Source organism: Capra hircus, chromosome 11 (assembly GCF_001704415.2).
Source record: "Capra hircus breed San Clemente chromosome 11, ASM170441v1, whole genome shotgun sequence".
Lineage (NCBI taxonomy): Eukaryota > Metazoa > Chordata > Mammalia > Artiodactyla > Bovidae > Capra > Capra hircus.
The window spans coordinates 72,021,953-72,042,905 of record NC_030818.1 but is presented as its reverse complement, the minus strand read 5'-3'; the positions used below and the strand labels follow the sequence as shown (position 1 = coordinate 72,042,905).

The following is a 20,953-nucleotide window of genomic DNA, read 5'->3' as shown; positions in this document are numbered from 1 at the left end:
TTAAAGTAATTGATGATATTTAATCTAGAGAAGAAAAGACTTGGGAAACACATGATAGCTATTTTTAAATACTTAAAAGAGCAATCACAGGGAAGAGTGACTAGATTTCCTAACACCCATGGTAAAATGTATAGAGGTATACTCTTTGACTTGATATAAAGGAAGATTTTAAAAACATGACTGTCTAGGAGTGCTCAAGAAGGGTCAGATGACCAGTGATTGGGAATATTTCATAAGCAGGAGCAAGTAAGATCTGAGCCACTCTTCTGTTGGCAGGGTGTCTGTGGTGTGTTCCTTAGTTAAGGAAGTCCTATAAGCAGCTTCAGTCCAATGAGTTACCATCACCTGCTCGTGAGCCTGTGTGTTGGGTACTCTAAAGAGGAAGTTAGGAAGGCAGTAATATTGGATCCAGAGTATAGTCAGACAGGAGCCTTCATGCAGATACCCTTTCCAGTTCTCCAAACACCCACTCACATGTGGTCTCAAAAACACCCAGTACCTTTACTTAGCTTTACCCACTTCACAATATGCTCAATATGAGCAATTTGACTCCCAAGCCTAGGTCAGGCTGAGTGTTTCTTGTGAGTCATATAATTTTATGCTGAGACTTGAGAGTTTGTGGAGGGAGAACCCCCCTGCCCGCGGGGGGCCATGATGACAGGAGAAGTCTGTGGAAGGAGAGGGATCTAAGGGGTCCTGGGGAGGCAGGTCTAAAGATCCAGGCCTGGCAGCATCACTGTCCAGGAAGGCCCCAGTTCCTATGGCTGTGTGCTCGGAGCCAACTGTTCTCGGCAGACTTCATTCCGAGGGTCCTGTGGGGACCATGACTAGGGACCGGGCAGGAGGCAATGGCTGGTTGGAGGAAAGCCAGGCCCTGGAGAGGGGGAGGCCAGCTGGAACATAGCACTGAAATGGGCTCGGCTTTCAAGCTGCATACGGTGGCCCAGTGGACAGGTGAGTCCACGGACAAAATGGATCCGAACCAGCCCCGACTGCCCTCCAGAGACCAGCCATCCATAGGAGTCCAGGTTTGGACTGAAACGTACCTGTGAAAAGAACAGAAAACAAAAGCGATGCTCAGAGTTGGTACTTCAGGGTGAGTCCTAGCTCTAAGAGCAAAAAGAAGGGCCGCAATCTGAAAGAACAGGACCATGATGGGGTGAGAAGTAGGACGAGAAGACCATGAAGGATGTGTTTGTCGTGCTCTGGAGGATGAAGGTGTGGAGCTGTTTCCCCTCCTTTGCCATCTCTGTTACCTTTTCCTCTCCGATTTCATGGCTCACAGGCTCAGAGTTGGGAGGAGTTGAGAGGTAAGGTTCCTACCTTATGAATAGCTTCCAGCTGCAGCCGGTCCAGGCAGAGCCGCGTTTGCCCCTCTCCCTCCTGCATGCGCAGCATCGGTTCTCTGTGGGGCAGACCGTGGAACGAACGCTGGGGAGGAGGGTATGAGAGGAGAGAGAAAGCGAGCAGATTCTTAGTTTTGCATCTTTCTGCTGCAACTCCTCTAGATCCCCTGCTATACAAGGACTCACGTCTTCTACGTTTTCTAATGCTGCACCCATTCTCCTGGCCTCAATTTACCAAATCTGTGTCTTGAAACAGCAAGTAGTGATGATTGACCGTTTCAGCGTAAGTTCGAGCCTTGGGAGGGTTGGGGGCCCCAGATGAAGCAGAAGTGTGGTCTTGACCTTCAGGACTGTCCTGATATGGTATCAGATCTGCTTTATATATAGGCTAGAAAGAAGAATGTGAGATTAGGTCCTGTAATACTGAAAACCAGGTAAAAGTAAAAGAGAGAAATTTGGTTTGGAGCAGGAAAGACTTTAGGGTAGAAGAAAAGGGTATGTTTAAACCTATGTTCAGATACACAAGGGTAGGGGAGATTATGTACAACTCTATGCTAAGACTTCTAGGGAGAATACTGGGGCTGGGAGACTCTTCTGCTACTTGGCAGCACTAATTTGGGAGGTCAGGTGGATTAGGACCCAACAGATGGTGCTATTAAATATTCATATACGTACGAATCTTCGATCTAAAGGTCGCTTGACATTTGTTGGGTTCAGTGCCATATCAGGCAATATAGCTGCAATGAGCTCTCCAGATATATCTCCTGCGGCTATTGTCCCGAGCCAGTCAGATCCTGAAAGACTCTAATAGGAAGAGACAGATATTTGTCATTCACTCATTCACTCATTAATTCAGTTCTGTGAATTGGTAACAACTGCACAGTCTGAGGGGGGAGAGACATATTCACATAAACAAGCATAAATAAGTTTAACATAATCCATATCCTTGATAATTACCACACACCTATCTTCTCTTTCTTTCCAAACCTATGGCCTCTTTCTGACCACCACTAGGAACCGTTTGCCTATGTACTGAAGGTTTGGAAGAGAGGGGCTCACCCAGACAGTGCCTTTTCGAGGAGCAGTAAAATAGGCCTTGAAACCAAGGTAACCAGCATCAATGTAGTGAATTCCACAGAGTCCATAACTGTAAGAGATAAAGAAAAGAAAATCTTCCTTTTTCTAAGATTAGACTCATTTCTTCCCCCAAAATCCAGACTCCCTCAGTGAAACAACCCTCCTCTCCCCACAACAAACTGGCACAATGCACCCCAACCCTGAGGGCCTGTTCCCAGAGCTCATCCTCTCTCCATCCTGCCGTACGAGGCATAGCAGTTGTCCTGAGCCACGGTGACACCATTGTAGGGGAGCAGCCAGGCCAGCTCTGTACTCAAGAAGCGCTTGATAGAGTTTATTGGTTCATAAGGTCGTCGAAGGTCCCAAAATTTGATTTTCCGGTCACTCCCTGCAGAGGCTAGGAAATGACTGTGGAAAGATGAGAGGAGGAGACGATCAAATCTGAACAACTCTGGAAGAGTCAGCCTGTCCTCACCTCCCACTGCCACAACCCCCCTGTTCCATACCTGTTAGCTTTGCACCACTGAAGAGTACGCACAGCCTGGTCATGGGCTAGGAAACACTGGAAGGGGTAGAGCTTCAAGGAGCCATCAGAGAGCCGTATCCGCTGCAGGGGCGAGTTCGTGGGGAGGTTCCATAAAACTACCATGCCTGAGGGTCAGGAAAGAATGCATAGGTGTTACGGTCAGGTTATTGCTTCCCTGGCAGCTCAGTTGTAAAGAATCCACCTGCCAATAAAGAAGATGCAGGTGACATGGGTTTGATCCTCTGGAGGAGGAAATGGCAACCCACTCGTCTTCTTGCCGGGAAAATCCCATGGACAGAGGAGCCTGGCAGGCTACACTCCATGGGGAGGCAAAGAGTTGGACACGACTGAGCACAGCACACAATAATCTCTTTTCCTTGCTCTAATTTCTTTCTCTGGCTCCTAGGACCTATGTCTTCTACTCTCAGATCGATCCCTTATGAGAGACTGGAGGGATCATGATTAGCTAGCCAACATTCCCTCCATGGTTTAAAGACTCAACCTGATATTTTTAGTTCCAGTGCTCATCAACATAAAAGTAATAGCTTAGTTTGAGATCTACTATTGAAAGATAGATTGAATGCACCCAGTAAATAAAAGTCAAGGGTATTTTTCTTATTTTTAAAGGATAAACCCTTTAGGACAAGGGTTGGCAAACTATAGCCTGGGGGCCAAACACAGCTTGCTGCCTGTTTTGGTAAGTCTGACTGGAACACCACCACACCCATTTGTTTCCCTGAGGTCTGTGGCTGCTTTCACTTTACAATGGCGGAGGTGGATGGTTCCAACAATGGCCAAACAGCCCACAGAGCATAAAATGTTCACTGTCTGAACCTGAACAGAAATGTTTGCCAACTCTACTCTATGGCAAAGAGAACAGGCAAAGAGCCAAAAGCAACATGTAGAGGAATAGAAAACAAATGGACAAATAAACTAACTGGGCTGATTCAAAGCAAGCTGACCAGCCTGGCAGAGGATGAGGTAAACAAAAGTGTAACTTTGATCAATGTAAAAGACATCCCCTTTTTATATAGAAACTCAGTAAATGTAACACTTATGAGCCTTTCTTGAAAAAACTTGACAGTGAATTACAGCTAAGCAATTTAAATAACAGAGCCACCGAGGGGGAGCCTGAGATGAAAGGTCTGGTGGAGACAGGCACTCTTTTCAATACAGAGTTAAGATTTAGTAATTCTGGGAATTAAGATGGCAAAGCAGTGTCAAGTATCACATACCTTGACAATGTAAGAATAAGACCACCAAAAGGGACACAGAAGATAGTGAGAGGGATGAAAGAAAGCAGGGTAAGAGTGCTAACTTCCTCATCCCCAGCAGAAAGTCTACTGGTGTGCCTGAAAGTGAAACTGTTATTTAAAACCAGTAACAACTGGGACTTCCCTGCTGGTCCAGTGGTTAAGGATTCACTTTGCAATGCTGGGGATTCAGGCTCGACCCCTGCTTGGGGAATTAAGATACTACATGCCACAGAGCAACTTAGTTGAGCCCTCGTGGCACAACTAGAGAGTCCGTGCACCACAAGGAAGGATCCCACATGATGCAACCAAGATCTAATTCACACAAGTAAAAACAATAACAACCTAATGATACCAATTACTTAATGTTACTTAAAACTTTTATTTTTTCCCTTTTTAATCTTAAAAGTATCTTTATGATCCCATTTTTATAGAATTCTTTCTCTTTCCATCTTTTATACATGCATAGAGAACAACAAGAAATGATGTTTATCTATTCTTAATTTTTTTTTCTGAGTGGAAAAAGTCTAGTGATATTTTTCCCTTCTCTGTATTTTTTCTACAAGCATGAATATTTATAACTACATAATGTTGAACACTGAACCAAAAGGGAAACAACAACCAAAAAACAAGCATATATGAAAATTTAAAGAGCAATAGTTCCCTATGTTTTGTTTTTTACCATTGTAATATCCAGCAGCCAGGTGGTGGTGGGGCCGGGTGGGCATCCAAGCCAGGCTAAGGCACTGACCACACTCAGAGGGGTCTGAAGCTTGCATAGACCCTACCTGGAGGGTTGCCACACATTGAACCTGCAGGGACAGAGAGACAAGACCAGGATTAGGCATAACTACTGTCTGGAATGAAGGCTCAAATCAGTGTTTAGTCAGCACGGGGTGGGAGATTTTCCAGAGGTGGAAGGAGACTCACTGTGGAATTGGTAAGGGAGGCTCTAGAAGATGGAGCCTCAGCTAAGGGAGCAGGCTCCTCACTCACCTTATAGATGGCAGGCTTCACTGCATCTGTGAGGAAGAAGGGCAGAAACTGAAGTTCTAGATCCAGACGGCTGGGGTCCCAACCAGGCTGAGCTCGCAGACCAGCACCCCTGCCCTCTCAACAATGCCCCTCCCTCTCACTTTTCTCTTGCCACCATCAATGTGTGAACTTGCCTCTGCCTGCCCCCAGATCCTTCTTTCTTCCTATTCTACTTGACTGTGCCCTTCCTCCTATGAGAATGGCTAATCTCTCCACTCTGCTCTCCTCTCATCCTCTCTTTCCTTACCTAGAACGTGGCTCATCTGATCTCCCCTTCTGCACTCTCCACTTTCTCTCCTGCTACTGGGTCACTCGCAAGCATAGAAGTAAAACATGCACTCTTGTCTCTGGTTAATCAAATGAACAAACCAAAGCCTTCCTTTACCCCTTATTTTGGCCACACCTCGTGGCATGTGAGACCTTAGTTCTCTGACCAGGGATTGAACCTGTGCCCCCGCCTGCATTGGAAGGGTGGCTTCTTAACCACTGGGCTGCAAAGGAACCCTCCCCCTTTACCCCTCATTCACTTCCAGCCACCGCCCTCATTTATTATGATCTCCTTCACAGACTAACATCCTGAAAGAACTGTCTGCACACCTCTGTCCTAACTTCCTTAATTCCCACTCCCTTCTCAATCCATGCCTAACACCAGAAACCACTAAATAGGGGATTTCTCAGGGTTTAAACCTAGGGGCCCTCTTCTTTAAACATGTAGTATTGTTGAAAAACAAATAAATTTATTCAAATGGGAGCTGCCTTTCTCTGCCCCTTCCTCTTCATGCTCACCTTCAGCTCCATATTCTCCTTCCCTTCACATGAGAGAGCATGTTCTCATGTATGTTTGGTGGTGAGGGGGGGAGAGGTAAGGACAGGGCTGGGGGAGGAAGAGGAGTGTGGCAGGAGACAAGCGCCAGGCACCAGCCTCAGCCTGCGGCAGCCCCTCACACAACCAGCTAACTGGGGCAGTGAGAGGGGGAAGACCTGAGAGCAAGGAGAGCATGGAAGTGGGGAGATCAAAGACAATGTGCTCCAAGAAGGCAGTTACAAGACTGCAAGAGAGAGGACAGCTTGCAGGCTGCCAAAGAGAGAAGTAAAAGAATGGGGAAGAGTGAAGTCAGAATGGGAGGAGTGACTGGGTAAGGCTCTGCACTGGAGACACTGGGCCTGGAGGAGTTTTGGGGTGCGGGGATGGATAGGCCCTTCTAAGCTCTGGCCACAACTCCAGCAGCCCCATTCTCCTTGGGGGCAGTACTCACCTAGGGGCTGCTGAGCCAGCAGGGCCTCGGGATGGGGAAGGCTGAACAGCAGCACCTTCCCATCTGAGCAGGCAAGAGCCAGGAGACCCAGTCGGGGCAGGAGAGGAGCCTAGAGGGTGACACCAGATCTGCACTGAGACTTGCTGCTGGCAGGCATGTCTCAGAAAATGCGTGAGTTTCTGGTCCCTGAAAGTCTGATATGGAGTTGCTGGAAAAACTCCACCCCCCACTCTCCAACTTCCCTTTCTCCAACTCTGGGAAGACCCAAGTCCCCTTCGTTCTGGCTGAGGCCAAAGGCCACCCCACAGTCAAGTGGGAAGTACCTTCCGAGGGGTGCCTGGAAGTTCCCATGCTCCACTGGGGCAGAACTTGAGGTCCCAGATGCAGCCATGGTCACAAGCTATCCCGTAGACAAAGTGGGCTCTGTTGCCAAGACTGAGAGAGAGAGCATGTGCAGAGAATGGGTAGGAAGGAAGGGTCTAGAGCTTCTAGAGCCTGTGTTCCCCTTGTCTCAACCCAGTCTGAGCCTTCCCCTGCTCCCAGCCCAGCCCACCCTTCTTTCCTCCTCCACCACTCTCCCCTGGCAGTGTCCCAGCCCCACCTCACCAGCTTTCTTGCTGCAAGGTCCCAAGGTCCCAGAGCTGGAGCAGCCCAGGGCCCGAATACAGCTGGCTCAGTGAGTGTGTCTCATTCATGTCAGGGCTGGAGAAAAGAGCCACATACTGCGAGGCTGCTGACCCCTCTGGCACCGGGCACCAGTCCAGAGCCCAGAGTGGGCCCCCCGTGAAGAAAGACACATCCAAGCGCTCTGGGTGTGCTGTGATAGAGCTAAATCTAGAGAAAAGGCAAAGATGAAAAAACGGAGCTAGTAAAAGGCAGTAAGGACTTCAGTAGATGAATGGATAAATAAACTGTGATACATCCAGACAATGGAACAGTATTTGGCATGAAAAAGAAATGACCTATCAAGCCATGAAAAGGCATGAAGGAAACTTGAATGCACATTACTAAGTGAAAGAAGCCCACCTGAAAAGGCTACATACTGTATGATTCCAACTCTAAGACATTCTGAAGAAGGGAAAACTATGGAAACAGTAAAGAGGTCAGTGATAACCAGAGGCTGAGTGTGGGAGAGGTAGGGGATGAACAGGCAGAACACAGAGTATTTTTAGGGCAATGAAAATACTCTGTATGATACCATAATGATGGATATCTGTCACTAAACCTTTGACCAAACCCATAAAATGTACAACAGTAAGAGTGAACCCAAAGGTAAACTATGGACTTTGAGCGATTGTGATGTGTTGGTGCAGGTTCATCAATCATAACAAATGCGCCCCTCTGGTGAGCGATTGTTGATAATGGGGAAGGCTGTGCTTGTCAGGGTGGGGAGAGAGGGAGAATATGGGAACTCTCTGTATCCCCCTCTCAGTTTTGTTGTGAACCTAATACTGTTCTTAAAAAAGATTAAAAAAAAAAAAAGCAACGCAGACAGAATGGGAGCACCACCTGGAGCTCCTGACTTAAGCAAGCACCAGAACATCACTCACAGTCTACAAGTGAGACCAGGCCTAGCCACCATGTTATCTTCCTCCTTTCCTCCCCAAGTCTGTCTAGCTCCAGGCTCACCTTCAAAGGTGACAGCCCATGCATTCTGATTCACTACAGTGTTCACTCTAGGGCCAGTCTGTCCAGGTCTAGCTGAGTAGATGTGACCTTGAAAACTTGTTCCACCCTCAACCTCCCTAGGCTTCCTCAGTCTGGCCAGCAGAGATAAGCGCTACAGATTAGAGGGGGCTGAGCAAATATAGGCAGCTCTCCTAGCCTTGGGACCAACTAGACCAGCATTCAGGGAAGAACAGAGCCAATCTCCCATCCCTTCTGACATCCCTTTTTCCTACTTCTGTCTCCCAGAATCAGAAAAAAGAGATGCAATCGTCACCTGTTTATTCTGTAGAGGGTGCCATCTTCAGGAAGTCCTTCACGTTGTACAGAAAACAGCGGGGACTTCTCCTCCTGGGGCAGGTAGGGAGCTGCCTCACTAGGGGATGGCAAAGGGAACAAACAGTCTAAATGAGGAAAAGTTTCACCTGTACTGGGATTCTGATCATCAGTCTAGAGTCCTCAGTTACCCTTCTGTCTCCAGGGGTGTCACCCGCTCCTAGATTTCAAAGATGCCCCTTCAACTTACAGTTCAGATAACAAGCGCCACTTCCAGGCTAAAGGAATCCATTCCGCAAACTCCCAGTATGAATGCTTCTGATCTCGGCTGGAGGAGCACAAGTAGCATTAGTGAAGGAAGAGAGATTCCAGAGCAGCACTGCCCCATAACTTTCTGTGAGGATGGGAGCAATCTGTTATCTGTGCTAATCTAACACACGAGCTGCAAGCAGCTATTGGGCACTTAAATGTGGCTAGAGCAACTGAGAAACTGGACTTTTAATTATATTTCATTAATTTTAAATGAAATTTAAATGGCTTCGTGCAGCTTGTGGCTACTATATTGGACAGCACAGCTTGAGAGCTTCTGCCTTTGCAGCAGTACCTTTGAGTTACAAATGTCTTCCCCGTGTTCTACCCTGCGGGTGCCTGCCCCCCTTTCTCACAGCCCCACTGCTAGGCTGGGTCCTCGGTCTTCCTTTGCTCTCCACCCCTACCTTTCATCCCCAGCTCCCGTTCCCCAAGTCTCACATATCCTTGGTGAGATGAAGGCACTTCCAAACAGGGGCCATGATGTGATTTGGTAAGCCATTGTGAGCCATTCCCCGGACATGTGGCTTCTGCTTCTGAGGATCAAATTGAAGAAAGTATAAGTTAGAGAATTTTACAGGTTAGAGAAAGTCCTCAGGAGAGAGCTGTCTCAGCTTTTTCTTCTCCTGGTACTACTTGCTCTCTGATTTTTCTCCCATCGGCATCTTAAACGATTTGTATCTTAACCATTACAATGACCTCTCCATCTTTTGCTCTTACTTCTCCAGCAAAACCTGCTCTCTATTTCCTGTTCATCTTCCTTGGTGTGTCTCTACAGCACTTAATTCAGAGCACTCCTATTTGCTTCCTGAAGCTCCTGCCCTGGGGGTAGTCTCTCCTTATTCCTTCCACCGCTATACATTCGTAGTCTCTCCCTCCTTTGAGGGTTAGTCACTGACGGTATTTCCTAGAGTTCCTGTGTCTTCTCAACCCTCAATACATGTACTCCTGGTAATCTCATCCTTTGACTCATGGCTTTGACCCCCATTTTTATGCCTGACTGCATCTTAGCAAATGTAACCTTTACTCAGTCTCAACTTTTCTACAAAATCTAGACTCATACAGTGTAGTGCTGAGCCATATTAGAACTTGAGGCAAAAGTGAATATCACTAGTATACTTCCTGCCTTTATTGAAAATTTTTATATTTTCTTTCAGCATATTGAAAATTTTTATATTTTCTTCTTTTTTTAAATATTTTCTTCAGCATAGATTTGTCGCATTAATTTTTATTTTAAAAATGTTGCAGTGAGACATTTATCTTTATTAGAGGGTTTTGGTGCTCCCTTAAATGCACCTGGGAGGAGTAAAGCACTGGTCCCGTATATCTGACTGGCAACCAGATGTCTCCAGAAGGATGGCCCTTGACTCATTGGCCCCTCCAACTCGACATGTCAGACAGTAAACTCATCACTTTGCCTGCCTACCTTCACCCTTCCTGCATCCCCCAACCTTTCTGTGTTCCCAGGTTCAGTGTATGAGAGCACTGTCAAAGTTGGAAACTCCTACCCTTTCCTCTCCTTCAACTCCCAACTGCTATTAATTCTCTTACATCTCTCTTGTATCTGTCTCCTCATCTTTTCTTCCTCCACTGCTTAGTTTAGGCCCTTACCACCTTTCACCTAGAGAACTGAAGGTGTCTTCTCATTGTCAACTGCAAATTAACCTATTTTCCTAACCGATCATGTTCTTTTCCTATCTAAAAACCATTGTCGTACAGAGTTTCTGTTTGGGATGACAAAAGTTTTAGAAATGGCTAGTGGTGATGGTTACACTACATTGTGAATGTACTGAATGCCCCTGAATTGTACATTTTAAAACAGTAAATTTTGTTATATCTATTTTACCATCATTATACACGCACATACTCTTTGTTGGCTGCTACCAGTTTCATTTCTTTCATCCTCTCTAGTCTAATCTTCCCCACTTTAACCCAGGCCCTATGCTGCAGCCACAACCAATTTCTGGGAAATCATCCTCTCTGGAAAACTTCTGTTCCTTTCAAGACCTAACTCAACTAGCGTTTCTTTATGAAGTCTAAGCAGTTAACCATCCTTCCTCTATATGCCTAAAGCATTCTGTTCACTCCTGGTGCAGCATTTATTACACTGTAAGCTTTGTAATGGAGGACCCTGTCTTATTCATGATTGTATTTCCTAGCACAGAGGAGATGCTCAGTGTATGAACAAATAATCTTGTTTAGCTACACCCTCAGCTCCCAAAATCTCAACTGTGTTTGGAGTTGCTCTTTCTTAACTTTCCCCTGTTTTGGCCATCCTAGTTACTAGGCTAAAGCCTTCCTTCTGGGCACCCTGCTGATCCTCCCAATAATCCTATTTCTCCCTCCACTTTCTTGTCCAATCAGGTTACCTGAGTAGATCCTCGGGCAGTGCTTCGGGGTGCTGCAGGCTCAGGGTCAGAAGAGTTCTCACTTGGGGCCTCGCTTTCTTCTGCTTCTTCAGCCTCAACCTGGAGAACAAAGTCTTCATCCCGTGCGGTGTTATCCCCTTCTCCACGGAGACAGGCTGCCTGCGGCTGGATTATCTTCGGTTGGGTAGGGCTGCTCACCTGGGGGCCCTCAGGACAGGACACTGGAGTAGGCAGGGCTGTTGAGAGCTCTTCCGCCAGTTCCTGAAGATACAGAAGTGCCCTGCAGGACAGGGCAGAGTCAGAGCCATAGAACAGCCACTTCACCCAGAGTCCCCTCTGCCTGACACTTGGCTGATTCTCATCCCACTAGATCCTCCCAGTGACCATGTGAAATGGCTTATTAATTTCCCTTCCCCTTTGACAGATGTAGAAACAGAAATCCAGGAAAGTTAGTTAACTTGGCCAAGATGATTCAGATCACATTGTGGAATCTGAACCCAGGTCTTCTGACTCCAAGTCTGAAGTACCTCACACTCTACCACAGTCAGAGATCACTGAGGGAAAATGGAAAGGATGGAAGGACATATATATGCTGACGTATACAGCGCAGTGAAACTGCAGTGAAGACTTGGAGGAAATAGTGGAAAATGTGATAGGATGAGGTACAGAAAGAAACGGCCCACAGACAGAATTTAACCACAGACAGAAACTGCTGTTGTAAGACCTAGAAGATTGCTCAAGTGCCCAGAACCCAGCACCACCCCTGCTTACCTGACACCTCACCACAGTCCACTTATCTCTCCAGCATCTGCCCCACCCCCACCCCTTCACCCCAGCCCCCCTCCACCAAGCTGTGCCCCACAATCCTTACACTTGGGCAGCCCTTCGGCGGGGTCGTTCCCCAGGAGGGGTCTCAAAGTCCTCAGGGGGCATCTTTGGATGTGGAGATTCTGGCTGATCTAGGCCTTTGGACAACTTCAGCAGTAGCAGATCTGCCTTGGACTTTCGACCTCGTTTCTTAGGCATGGGGGTGGACAGAGGGTTGGATTGATCTAAGAGACCAGGAACCCGAGGGGCTGATGGAGAATTAGGCTGCTGGGGCCTTTTGGGGCCTTTCCGTGTCCTACCACCTCTCTTCGGGCCAGGCTTTGAGGCCCTAGGCTTTGGGACCTTTGACATCTCTGAAGAAAGATCTGTAGAGAAGAATATGGGTCTGTGAGATGGGACCAGAGCTCAAACCTCTTTGGAACAGATTACACCATATCCAGGTTGTAAAGTCCTATGAGCTTGACCTGCTCTCATTCATCTTAAGCTGAGCATGGGGGGCTAAAAGGCTGAAAGGTCAAGGGACATACCTTCCTGTTGCAGTCTGGAGAGGCTTTCCTGCTCTGGAAGGAGCCTGCTCTCATCAAGAGAATCATCATATCCAGGGAAAGGGGTAGGTAATGGCATCTCTATGGAAGCCTCCACACTGGTTGTTTCTGAGGAGGCCTTGACATCAAGCTGGTTCAGCACCTCTTGTCCAGGAGAGTCTACCACAGTCATGCTCCCCACGGGGCCGGCCTCCTCCAGAGCCATATAGCCGACCCCGTAGGTATCCATCAGCACCCCAAAAAATGGCTGCCCCTGCATGCAAGAGACATACAAATGACTAGAAGGAAAAAGCTTCTGGGAAGAGCTCAGATTTTTCCACTTTCCTGTCTTTCTCTTCTCATCATTGTTCCTCCAACCTCCCCCTCACCTTCCCCACCAACCAGAAACCCAAACTCTGGTCATTCATTCATTCAGCAGTAATTCCTAAGCATCTTCTATATAACAGGCACTATTCCAGGAACTGGTAACATGACAATAAGCAAGGCAGACAAGGTACCCGACCTCATGGAACTGACAATGAACAAACAATAACAAGCTACCATTTAGTAAATGCTTACTATGTGCCAAGTACTGTTCTAAGTGCTTTATTTAGATGATTTAAAGTGAATGAACAATTATTTAACCCCTTTCTCTGAAACCTACTGAAATGAATCACTCCTCTCTAAAAAAAAATGAGAGAGAGAAAAAAAAAATCACCTGTTATAAAGCAGGGAAGGGCCACAAGTTTCTAAAATAAACTATAAAGTATAGCTGCCAGATACTATAAAATTTAGATCAAACTGAAGGAGGACAGGATGACTAGAGCTAACATCCATCTTTGTGAATATTAGTCAAGGCGCAGATTTATTTAAGGATAGGTAATTTCTAGTGTCCTGCTAGCAATCTTTCAGCTGGATGGGGGAGGTGGTAGCCTATGAGACAATTAAGGAACATCCCACTACATTAAGAAACTATTTAGACATTGAAGAATAGACTAAAACATAGTCACGGATCTTTATTTTCTTCAAACCCAAAAAGTCAGCTATGCAACCACGGACCAAAGTAAACTGACAATGATAAACAAACCAGTGACTGCCACACCAAAAACCTGAGCAACAGAGAACTCTACAAGGGCCCAGTTTGTGACCAGAATAACCTACCTGTTTGTGACAAAAGGAAAGAACTCAGATCAAAGGAGGAATCTCTGTATATGTCTTAAGGATGAAGAATTCATCAGCCTCAGTGGAAAGTGTGTTAATACAAATACCATAAGAAATATCATACAAATTAAAATTTCCAACTGTCTCTCTTCAAGAAGATATCCTTACGAACTATAGTAACAGCCAACTCTCTAACTCAGGTGCTAAGGATACATTATAACACCATATGCTAAAGATAGGATATAACAATATCAAGGTAAATAGAGGTCAATGAGACTCCACCTACATTATTCTCTTTGTTGCTGTTTAGTTGCCAAGTGGTATCCTATTCTTTGCAACCCCATGGACAGTAGCTCACCAGGCTCCTCTGTCCCTGGGATTTCCCAGGAAAGAAGACCAGAGTGAGTTGCTATTTCCTTCTCCAGTGAATCTTCCTGACCCAGGGATTGAACCTGCATCTCTAGCATTGGCAGGCAGGTTCTTTACCACTGAGCCACCAGGGAAGCCGACATTGTTCTCTGGTAAACAGCAAACCCTGAGAGAACTACTCCATTCAAAATCAGGAATAAGCAAAAAGGATCCAATGGGACCTATGCATAGTTGCTACAGAAAGAATAAAAAGGACTCAAATGAAAGGTGAAAAGGACCGTTTCAAGGAATGTCTCCAGAAAACAAGAAATTTTCCAACAAAAGCTTCTATATTTTCAAAAAAGCCAGAGACTGTGAAATCCAAGAAATAAGAGATCAAAGAAGAGATAAAACAATGGCAAGGCAAAAAAAAAAAAAAAGAGTTGGTAGTCATAAGGAAAGAAACTGAATAAAAGAAATGAAAATCAGAGGAGAAGCAAAATGTTGAAACTACTGAAAAGACAATCAGGGGTATGAAAGGTGTTTGAGAGAAACCATGCAGGCTATAAAGAGATAATGGTGACTAGTGAAAAGATGGTATGGGTGAAAAGAGAAAGTGGGGAGCCAATATACGAATAATTGCTATTTCTAAAGAACAGAGAAGAAAAATGGGACTAGAAAAAAATGTTCAAGGACCTAACAAAAGAAAATTTCCTGAAATGAAAAACAGAATGTGTACTTTCTTGAAGTAAAGCAAGTTCTCAGCCTAAAGTTAAAAGGGCTTATGGTATAAAAAGGACACAAAGATCAATAAAGACTCATCAAGAAATATTTGAATGAAAACTAAACTTCTCCTACAAGTCGGGGTGGGAGGGAATCAGGTCAGCCTGGGAGTTCTCAGAAACATTTGATGCCAGAGGATAAAGAAACAGAAGGATCAAGAGAATTCTTAATTGTCATTCATGTAAAGATAACAGGATGACATTCTAAATATAGAAATTTCTACAAGTTTCTAGAAATTACAAAAGTAATCCCCTGAACAGAGGAAGGATTAGGGAAAAAAAAAAGTTTAGGAACAAGTACTTATCAAACTGAGAAGTGGTTCATAGCTGCTGGTTCAAGAACCCCCTGGCCTCTCTCTGCCACGGTAGGGAGTCACAGCTGAATCAAGAAGCCCCTGCCATAGGTGATGGCTCCATAAACAAGCTGCCTCTGCAATAATCAGAAAGTGACTGACTGAGGCAGACTCTTCTCTGGGTTGCAGATCCAGAACTGTGTCACTGCCACAATCTGCGAAAGCAAAATGCATGCCCTCTGGCCTGCCTCCTCTCCAAACTCAAGTCTAAATTTGAGTTCTTCAAGAGCATATTTGATTTGCAAGACCTACATTATATTCAGAATCTTGAATGGAAAAATCCCAGGAAGTAGAGTTTCTAGCTTTCCAGGCTCACAAGTGGAGGTTGCTCATTCTCTCGAATTCCACTTACCCCAGAGTAGAAAGTGGGATCAGTGTTTTCTCAGTTCCTCTCCAGTGCCAATTCTTGACCGAAAAGTCCTCCCCATCTTGTAAAACCTTGTTCCTTCCAAGCCTGTAACATCTGGCTAAATCACTGGTATCCACTCCACTGTCACACCCTGGAACTTGCCAACATATAAAACCTTCTTTTAACTTCCAAAATCACTAAGACACCCACTATCTGATCACGACCTCCCATCATTACAGCCAGGTTGCTCAACTATGATAACTATATCTACTCTTCACCATGTTAATTACTCCACTATCCACCGATCACTCCAGTTTCTCCCTGCGTCAGCCATATCCCATCTAGTTTAGACTCCTTTAATCAGATTCTTGTTGATATTACAAACTTCCTTTCTTTTCATCTTTTTGTTTCATAGGCCTGGCAAAACTCAAGTCCTGGATGAACCAATCACCTATTGCAACCAGTGCATCTAAGCTGGTTGGGCACTAAAGTCACACTTTCTTTCTGTCAGCTCCCATACCCTCTCCTTTAGTGTCTAATCCCATAGTCTTCAGCAAATGACTAAGTCTTAGATTTCTGAAACAAAAACTAAAAACCAGCGGTCAAGAATTTGCCTTGCAATGCAGGGGCAGGTTCGATCCCTAGTCAAGGAACTAAGACTCTACGTGTCACAGAGCAACTGAGGCCCTGTGCCGCAACTAGAGAATCTGTGCACCACAAGGAAGATTTTGTGTGCTGCAACTAAGACCTGACATAGTCAAAAAAATATTCAAAACATACTTCAATTTCTTGTCAAATAACTAACACTCCCTGCTTGTGAGTCTGACGTCCATTTTCTGAAGTCAAGCTTTCCAGTTATGTTCTAGCTCCATGCCCTCTTTGGGCCCACCCAAGGGAACTAGCAAGGCTTATCTTTTTCCTTTCCCTTGCTTCCTTCTAAACTGGAGCAAAAGCCTTCTAAAATTTAACAATTCACTTGTTTCTTGTCTTTACACCTAGTTGGCAGCTTTTTTGCTTATCTGCAAACTCACTACTTTTGTCCTTCCAAAGTATTCAATTTAGTTTGCTTTCTTTTCTTTTTTAGGTTTGTATAAAACCTTTAGTTGATACAAAATACTTATAAATATGTGTAGAATGTAAATAACAATAAAACACCTGTGTATCTGCCATATTTCAACTCAGTTTTAATAGAAACGTAACTTGTACATACTCAAATTTTCTTAAAGTTTAAACATATGTCACAAATATATAAATATAGTGACAAATCAATTGACATTAAAAATGATGGGAAACAATACAATAACTCTTGGCAAGCATTCAGATCAACTAGTGAGAGTACTCAGACCTACAGGAAAAAAACCTATAGGCTTCGAGAATTCAGTGTGCCATGGGCATCAGTTTGTATGCTTTATAGAGGAAATGGAGAATGTCAGTTAATAGAGGGAGTTAGTTAAATAAAGATCAGTTAAGAGAACTTCTATATGTCTTGAAGATTTCTCCATATCTGTACACATACATCTATCTCATTCTTCTGGGTTACTATGTGGTGTTCCATAGGATTATAGTTTATTTGGATATTTCCCATTTAATGAACAATTGGATTATAATACTATTACAAATACTATTGCAATGAATATTCAAGTATAGATCTCTTCAGTAATGAGAAATTATTTTTCTAGAATAATCATCTGAAGTGAAATTACTGGGTTAAAGGGTACACACATTTCAAAATTTGATACTTCCAAACAGGTCGCCAAGATGAAAATCAATTTATACTCCCACTAACTGTAAAAATGGATATACTCATTTAACTACCATTGTCAATCTTCGATTTTTGCCAGTCTGATGGGTGAAAAAATTCCTCCTTGTGTGTGCTTTTAGTCACTCAGTCATGTCGGACTCTTTGTGATCTAGGCAAGAATACTGGAGTGGGTTGCCATGCCCTCCCTCAGGGGATTTTCCTGACCCAGGGACAACCCATTTGAAGTTTCCCTCATTGCAGGCAGATTCTTTACCCACCAGGGAAGCCCATTTATTTGCATTGTCCTGATAATAACTGAGGTTAGCAACTTCTTTATTATATGTTGGACATCTATGTCTTTTATGAATTGCCCATTTCTGTAAGACAAATTGATCATTTTCTTATTGATCTGTGGAGTTATGTTGTGAATATTTTTCTCTCTGTATCTACCTTTTTTAACTTTGCTTATAATGTTTCTTGCAAAACTAAGGTTAAATTTTATGAGTTAAATTTCTCAGTCTTCTCTTTTATGGCTTTTGTGTCTTTGTGGCCACTCTGCCTCACACAGGATCTCAGCTGCAGACCAGGGATTGAACCCCTGCCTCCTGCAGTGGACATGGAGAGTCCTAACCATTAGACCACCAGGAAATTCCTGTCTTTAAAAAGGTATTTCTTACCCCATTGATAATAATATCAGAATATAAAATATCTTCTTTTACTGTTTTCTAATGATTTGTCTAGTTTTAGATCTTACATGTAGCTCTTTAGTCCATCTGGGTTTTTTAATAAGAGATATGGATATTTACTTATTCCATATCTATTTTCTTTATAAGTTTCATAAGATAGGGACCTTGTCTGTCTGATTCATTATTGTATCCAGAAACTGGTACATGGTAAGCGAAATCATTAACCTTTGTTGATTTAAGGACTAACTTCTCAAGGTACAAGAATCTCTATAAGGATTCACTTCTCAGAGAAGGCAGGAGCAGGGCGTGGTGGTTAATTTCCATTTTTGACTTTACAGTACAAATTTTGGACACAAGCAAAAGAGGTTTAATAAATCTGTACCAGGATTTGCAAAATTTTAAATCTGCACCCCAAATTGTCTGGTTCCCATGCTGTTCCAAGGCCGCCAGCCTGATCTCCCCAATCACGGAAAATGATTAGGTAACCCTGTTTTGCATGTATGGAAGTATTTTACACACACTACACGGTCTAATACACTATTTCCAAAGTGTTCCTATGGTACAACTGGTGGTCTGCAAGATGACTTCTGATACAAAATTGAACAATTTAATTTGATTCATTATGTTTTTATTTTAACTTGTATTTAAAAAAACCTTAACTAGTCCATGAAACCCATGGACTAGTTAGATCAAGACTAAAGCACTTAAACCTTAAAATTAAATCAATTTAAAGAAAACAATTAAGAAAGTACTACAGTTGATAAGAAACGGTAGCAAAAAGGAACGAAGGCACAGGAATGACGTTTGTGTAACAATATGCCGCTGGGGCCATGGGGCTTGCACCCTGCACTTTTAACAAAGTGAGTTTCGCGGGTGAAGCTGAAGTCGCCACCTCTCCCTTCCCGAACAGAAAGCCAAGTTGCTGCGTGATAAAAGGACTAGATTGGGAAACATAACTGGCCCCTGGCTGCGCCAATGGGGTTGCAGCGCGCGGGGCACAACCCCCAGGGTTAGAAGGACCTCGCCGAGGAAGAGGCTGAACACACTACAATGAGAAAACTTGACCCGCCACCCCTCTAGGGGTGACCGCTTGCCCTTTCTCAGTTCTGGGAGTGGGGTTAGCTTTCACCACTAGCCTGTTCGGGAAGTGAGCCGTGAGTTTCCTAAGGCTGAGGACTACAGTAGGTTCGCAGAGTTCGAGGTTTGCAATGTTCGCAGCGCCGGGGCCCGGACACAGGAAAAGATGTAACGGACACCTCACTGGGGAAGAAGGCGAAACCCGAGGAGATCAGAGATAGGGGCTGCCACCGTGGGTTAGGGAGGTGGGAGCACGGCGGTTTCCGTAGGAGCTCGGGGGCTGGAGGTCGCGATGCTGAGTAGAGGCGGAAAAGCGGAGCCGGAATTGGTTCCCAATGTCTTAGTGCTACCAAAAAAAGAAGGGGGGGGTAGTAACCGTGGGGCCCCTCACACCCCGCTGCGGTACACTCACCCTCACCAAAGTCCTTCCGGAAGTCCAAGTTCGAAGATGGCGCCGCCTGTCTGGTCGCCGTTTTATGACGAAATCTAGTAGCTACTCTTCATTGACGTCCCCCCCCCCAGTGCACAAGGTAAACACGTGGGTTTGGTCGGGAATTTGTGCCCCAGGACGTTTTCTATTAGACTATGTATTCCATAATGCAGTGCGGCGAGCGTCCCCGAGCCCGTCGCAGCGGGCGCCGCTCCCGGGCCTCCGAGGCGCGGGGGACGCGGCACGGCCTTATGGGAATTGCAGTGTCCCGAAGGGAAGACTGACGCCTGCGCGGTGACGGCCGTCGCGCCCCCGCGGGTTCCCACGCGGCTTCTATGCGAGCCTCGAGAGTGCGGGCGCCCAGGCCCGAGTGTCGCTCCCGATCGCTGAATCCTGGCTTTGTGCGAAGACTACTGGCCCGTGGCGGGCAGGGCCGGGCAGACCAGAGTACTTACCCGCAACCCCCGCGCCGTCGAGCGGAAGCCTGGGAGACAAAGGAATCCGTGCCTTGGGCCGCGGGGGGACGACTCCGGCTTCCGCCCCAGGGCAGCCCCCAGCAGATCCAGCCACTAGTGAAGCCAGGGATGGACCCGAGACCGAAACACAGTGAAGGGGAGGAGCAGAAGAAAAGCCTGGCTTGGAGACGCTCTACTCAAATGATCCTCAGGCTTGGACCCTCCCCTTGGTCGTAGGCCTCTCCCCACTCCCTCCCTGGGTGGTCGGTTGTGGTTGGAGAAAGAATGCAACAAACTTCTGCCGTTTCCTGAGGCATTTAAAGCTGTAAATCACACAGGTCTGCATATACCGAATAGGAGAGTTCAGGACGTAGAAATATGGACAGGAAAGGATGGGGTAAACCAATCTTTTCCCAGATAATCTCATCTATTAAATTCCCTTGGTTACACAAAATATTTATGAAAAGGAAGGGAGAAGCTAGCCAGGATTTAAAAGCTAGAGCAAGGGGACTCCCATCCATTCGTCTTAAGTGGCCTAAGACAAGCTATGACTGTGCTGTGGCTTAGGACAGGCTTTGTGAGAGTGCTGAAGTGGGTGCAGTGGAGGCTGTGTTTCCTCTCAATTTCAAGCATTTCTCATTAAAAAATTTGTTTCAACCATTTATTTCTCTAATGAACAAACCTGACTCTTTTCCATTCCTGTTGCCTCAGATTAGATTATCTTTGACTTCAACTATTGCAAAATCTTTCTCATATTAATAATTGTATCTATTTGGGGGATAAGACATTCACATGATTCAAAATTCAAAAAATGTATAGGGTATAGTGAAGAGTCTTTTCCACTTCTCTCTCCAGTCTCCCAGACCACATCTACCTAGGCAGTTTCTTGTTACAAGTCCAAGACATTTTCTGTATTTATACTCATGCAAATACATATACATCTTTCCCGATTTTAATTCAAACAGCATCCAAGTTGTCCTGCACCTTACTTTTAACTGAGTGTACCTTGGAGACTATTCCACTGCTATACATAAAAACCTTCCTTATTGTTATTTCTTGTGTGTGCTCAGTTGTTAAGCCGTGTCCAACTCTTCGAGACCCTGTAGA

General features: G+C 45.2%; 1 protein-coding gene across 3 annotated transcripts; it reads right to left on the bottom strand.

Annotated features, from left to right (window-relative positions):
* On the bottom strand, positions 1-20,953 carry GTF3C2 (general transcription factor IIIC subunit 2). 3 transcript variants are annotated; one of them, XM_005686897.3, is made up of 20 exons: positions 19,374-19,643; positions 15,461-15,614; positions 12,468-12,738; positions 11,984-12,305; positions 11,113-11,392; positions 9,185-9,279; positions 8,685-8,762; positions 8,436-8,534; positions 7,100-7,327; positions 6,817-6,928; positions 6,494-6,602; positions 5,199-5,224; positions 4,885-5,014; positions 2,930-3,074; positions 2,670-2,831; positions 2,406-2,493; positions 2,022-2,150; positions 1,582-1,734; positions 1,324-1,431; positions 1-1,046 (listed from the first exon to the last, which is right to left on the bottom strand). In XM_005686897.3, exons 3-20 carry the CDS (start codon positions 12,712-12,714, stop codon positions 828-830), a joined length of 2,730 nt encoding a protein of 909 aa, XP_005686954.1. In that variant the 5' UTR covers positions 12,715-12,738; positions 15,461-15,614; positions 19,374-19,643; the 3' UTR covers positions 1-827. The 3 variants fall into 3 exon arrangements, with proteins under 3 accessions (XP_005686954.1, XP_005686955.1, XP_005686953.1); XM_005686898.3 differs by lacking the exons at positions 15,461-15,614; positions 19,374-19,643 and adding an exon at positions 19,847-20,953; XM_005686896.3 differs by lacking the exon at positions 15,461-15,614.

Coding starts and splice junctions, on each gene's coding strand:
- GTF3C2 (XM_005686898.3), bottom strand. CDS start 12,714: ATGGATACCTACGGGGTCGGCTATATGGCTCTGGAGGAGGCCGGCCCC. Junction 6,929..7,099: donor ACCTTGCAGCAAGAAAGCTG/GTGAGGTGGGGC, acceptor TCTCTCTCTCAG/TCTTGGCAACAGAGCCCACT. Junction 1,047..1,323: donor AGCTGGAAGCTATTCATAAG/GTAGGAACCTTA, acceptor TTCTTTTCACAG/GTACGTTTCAGTCCAAACCT.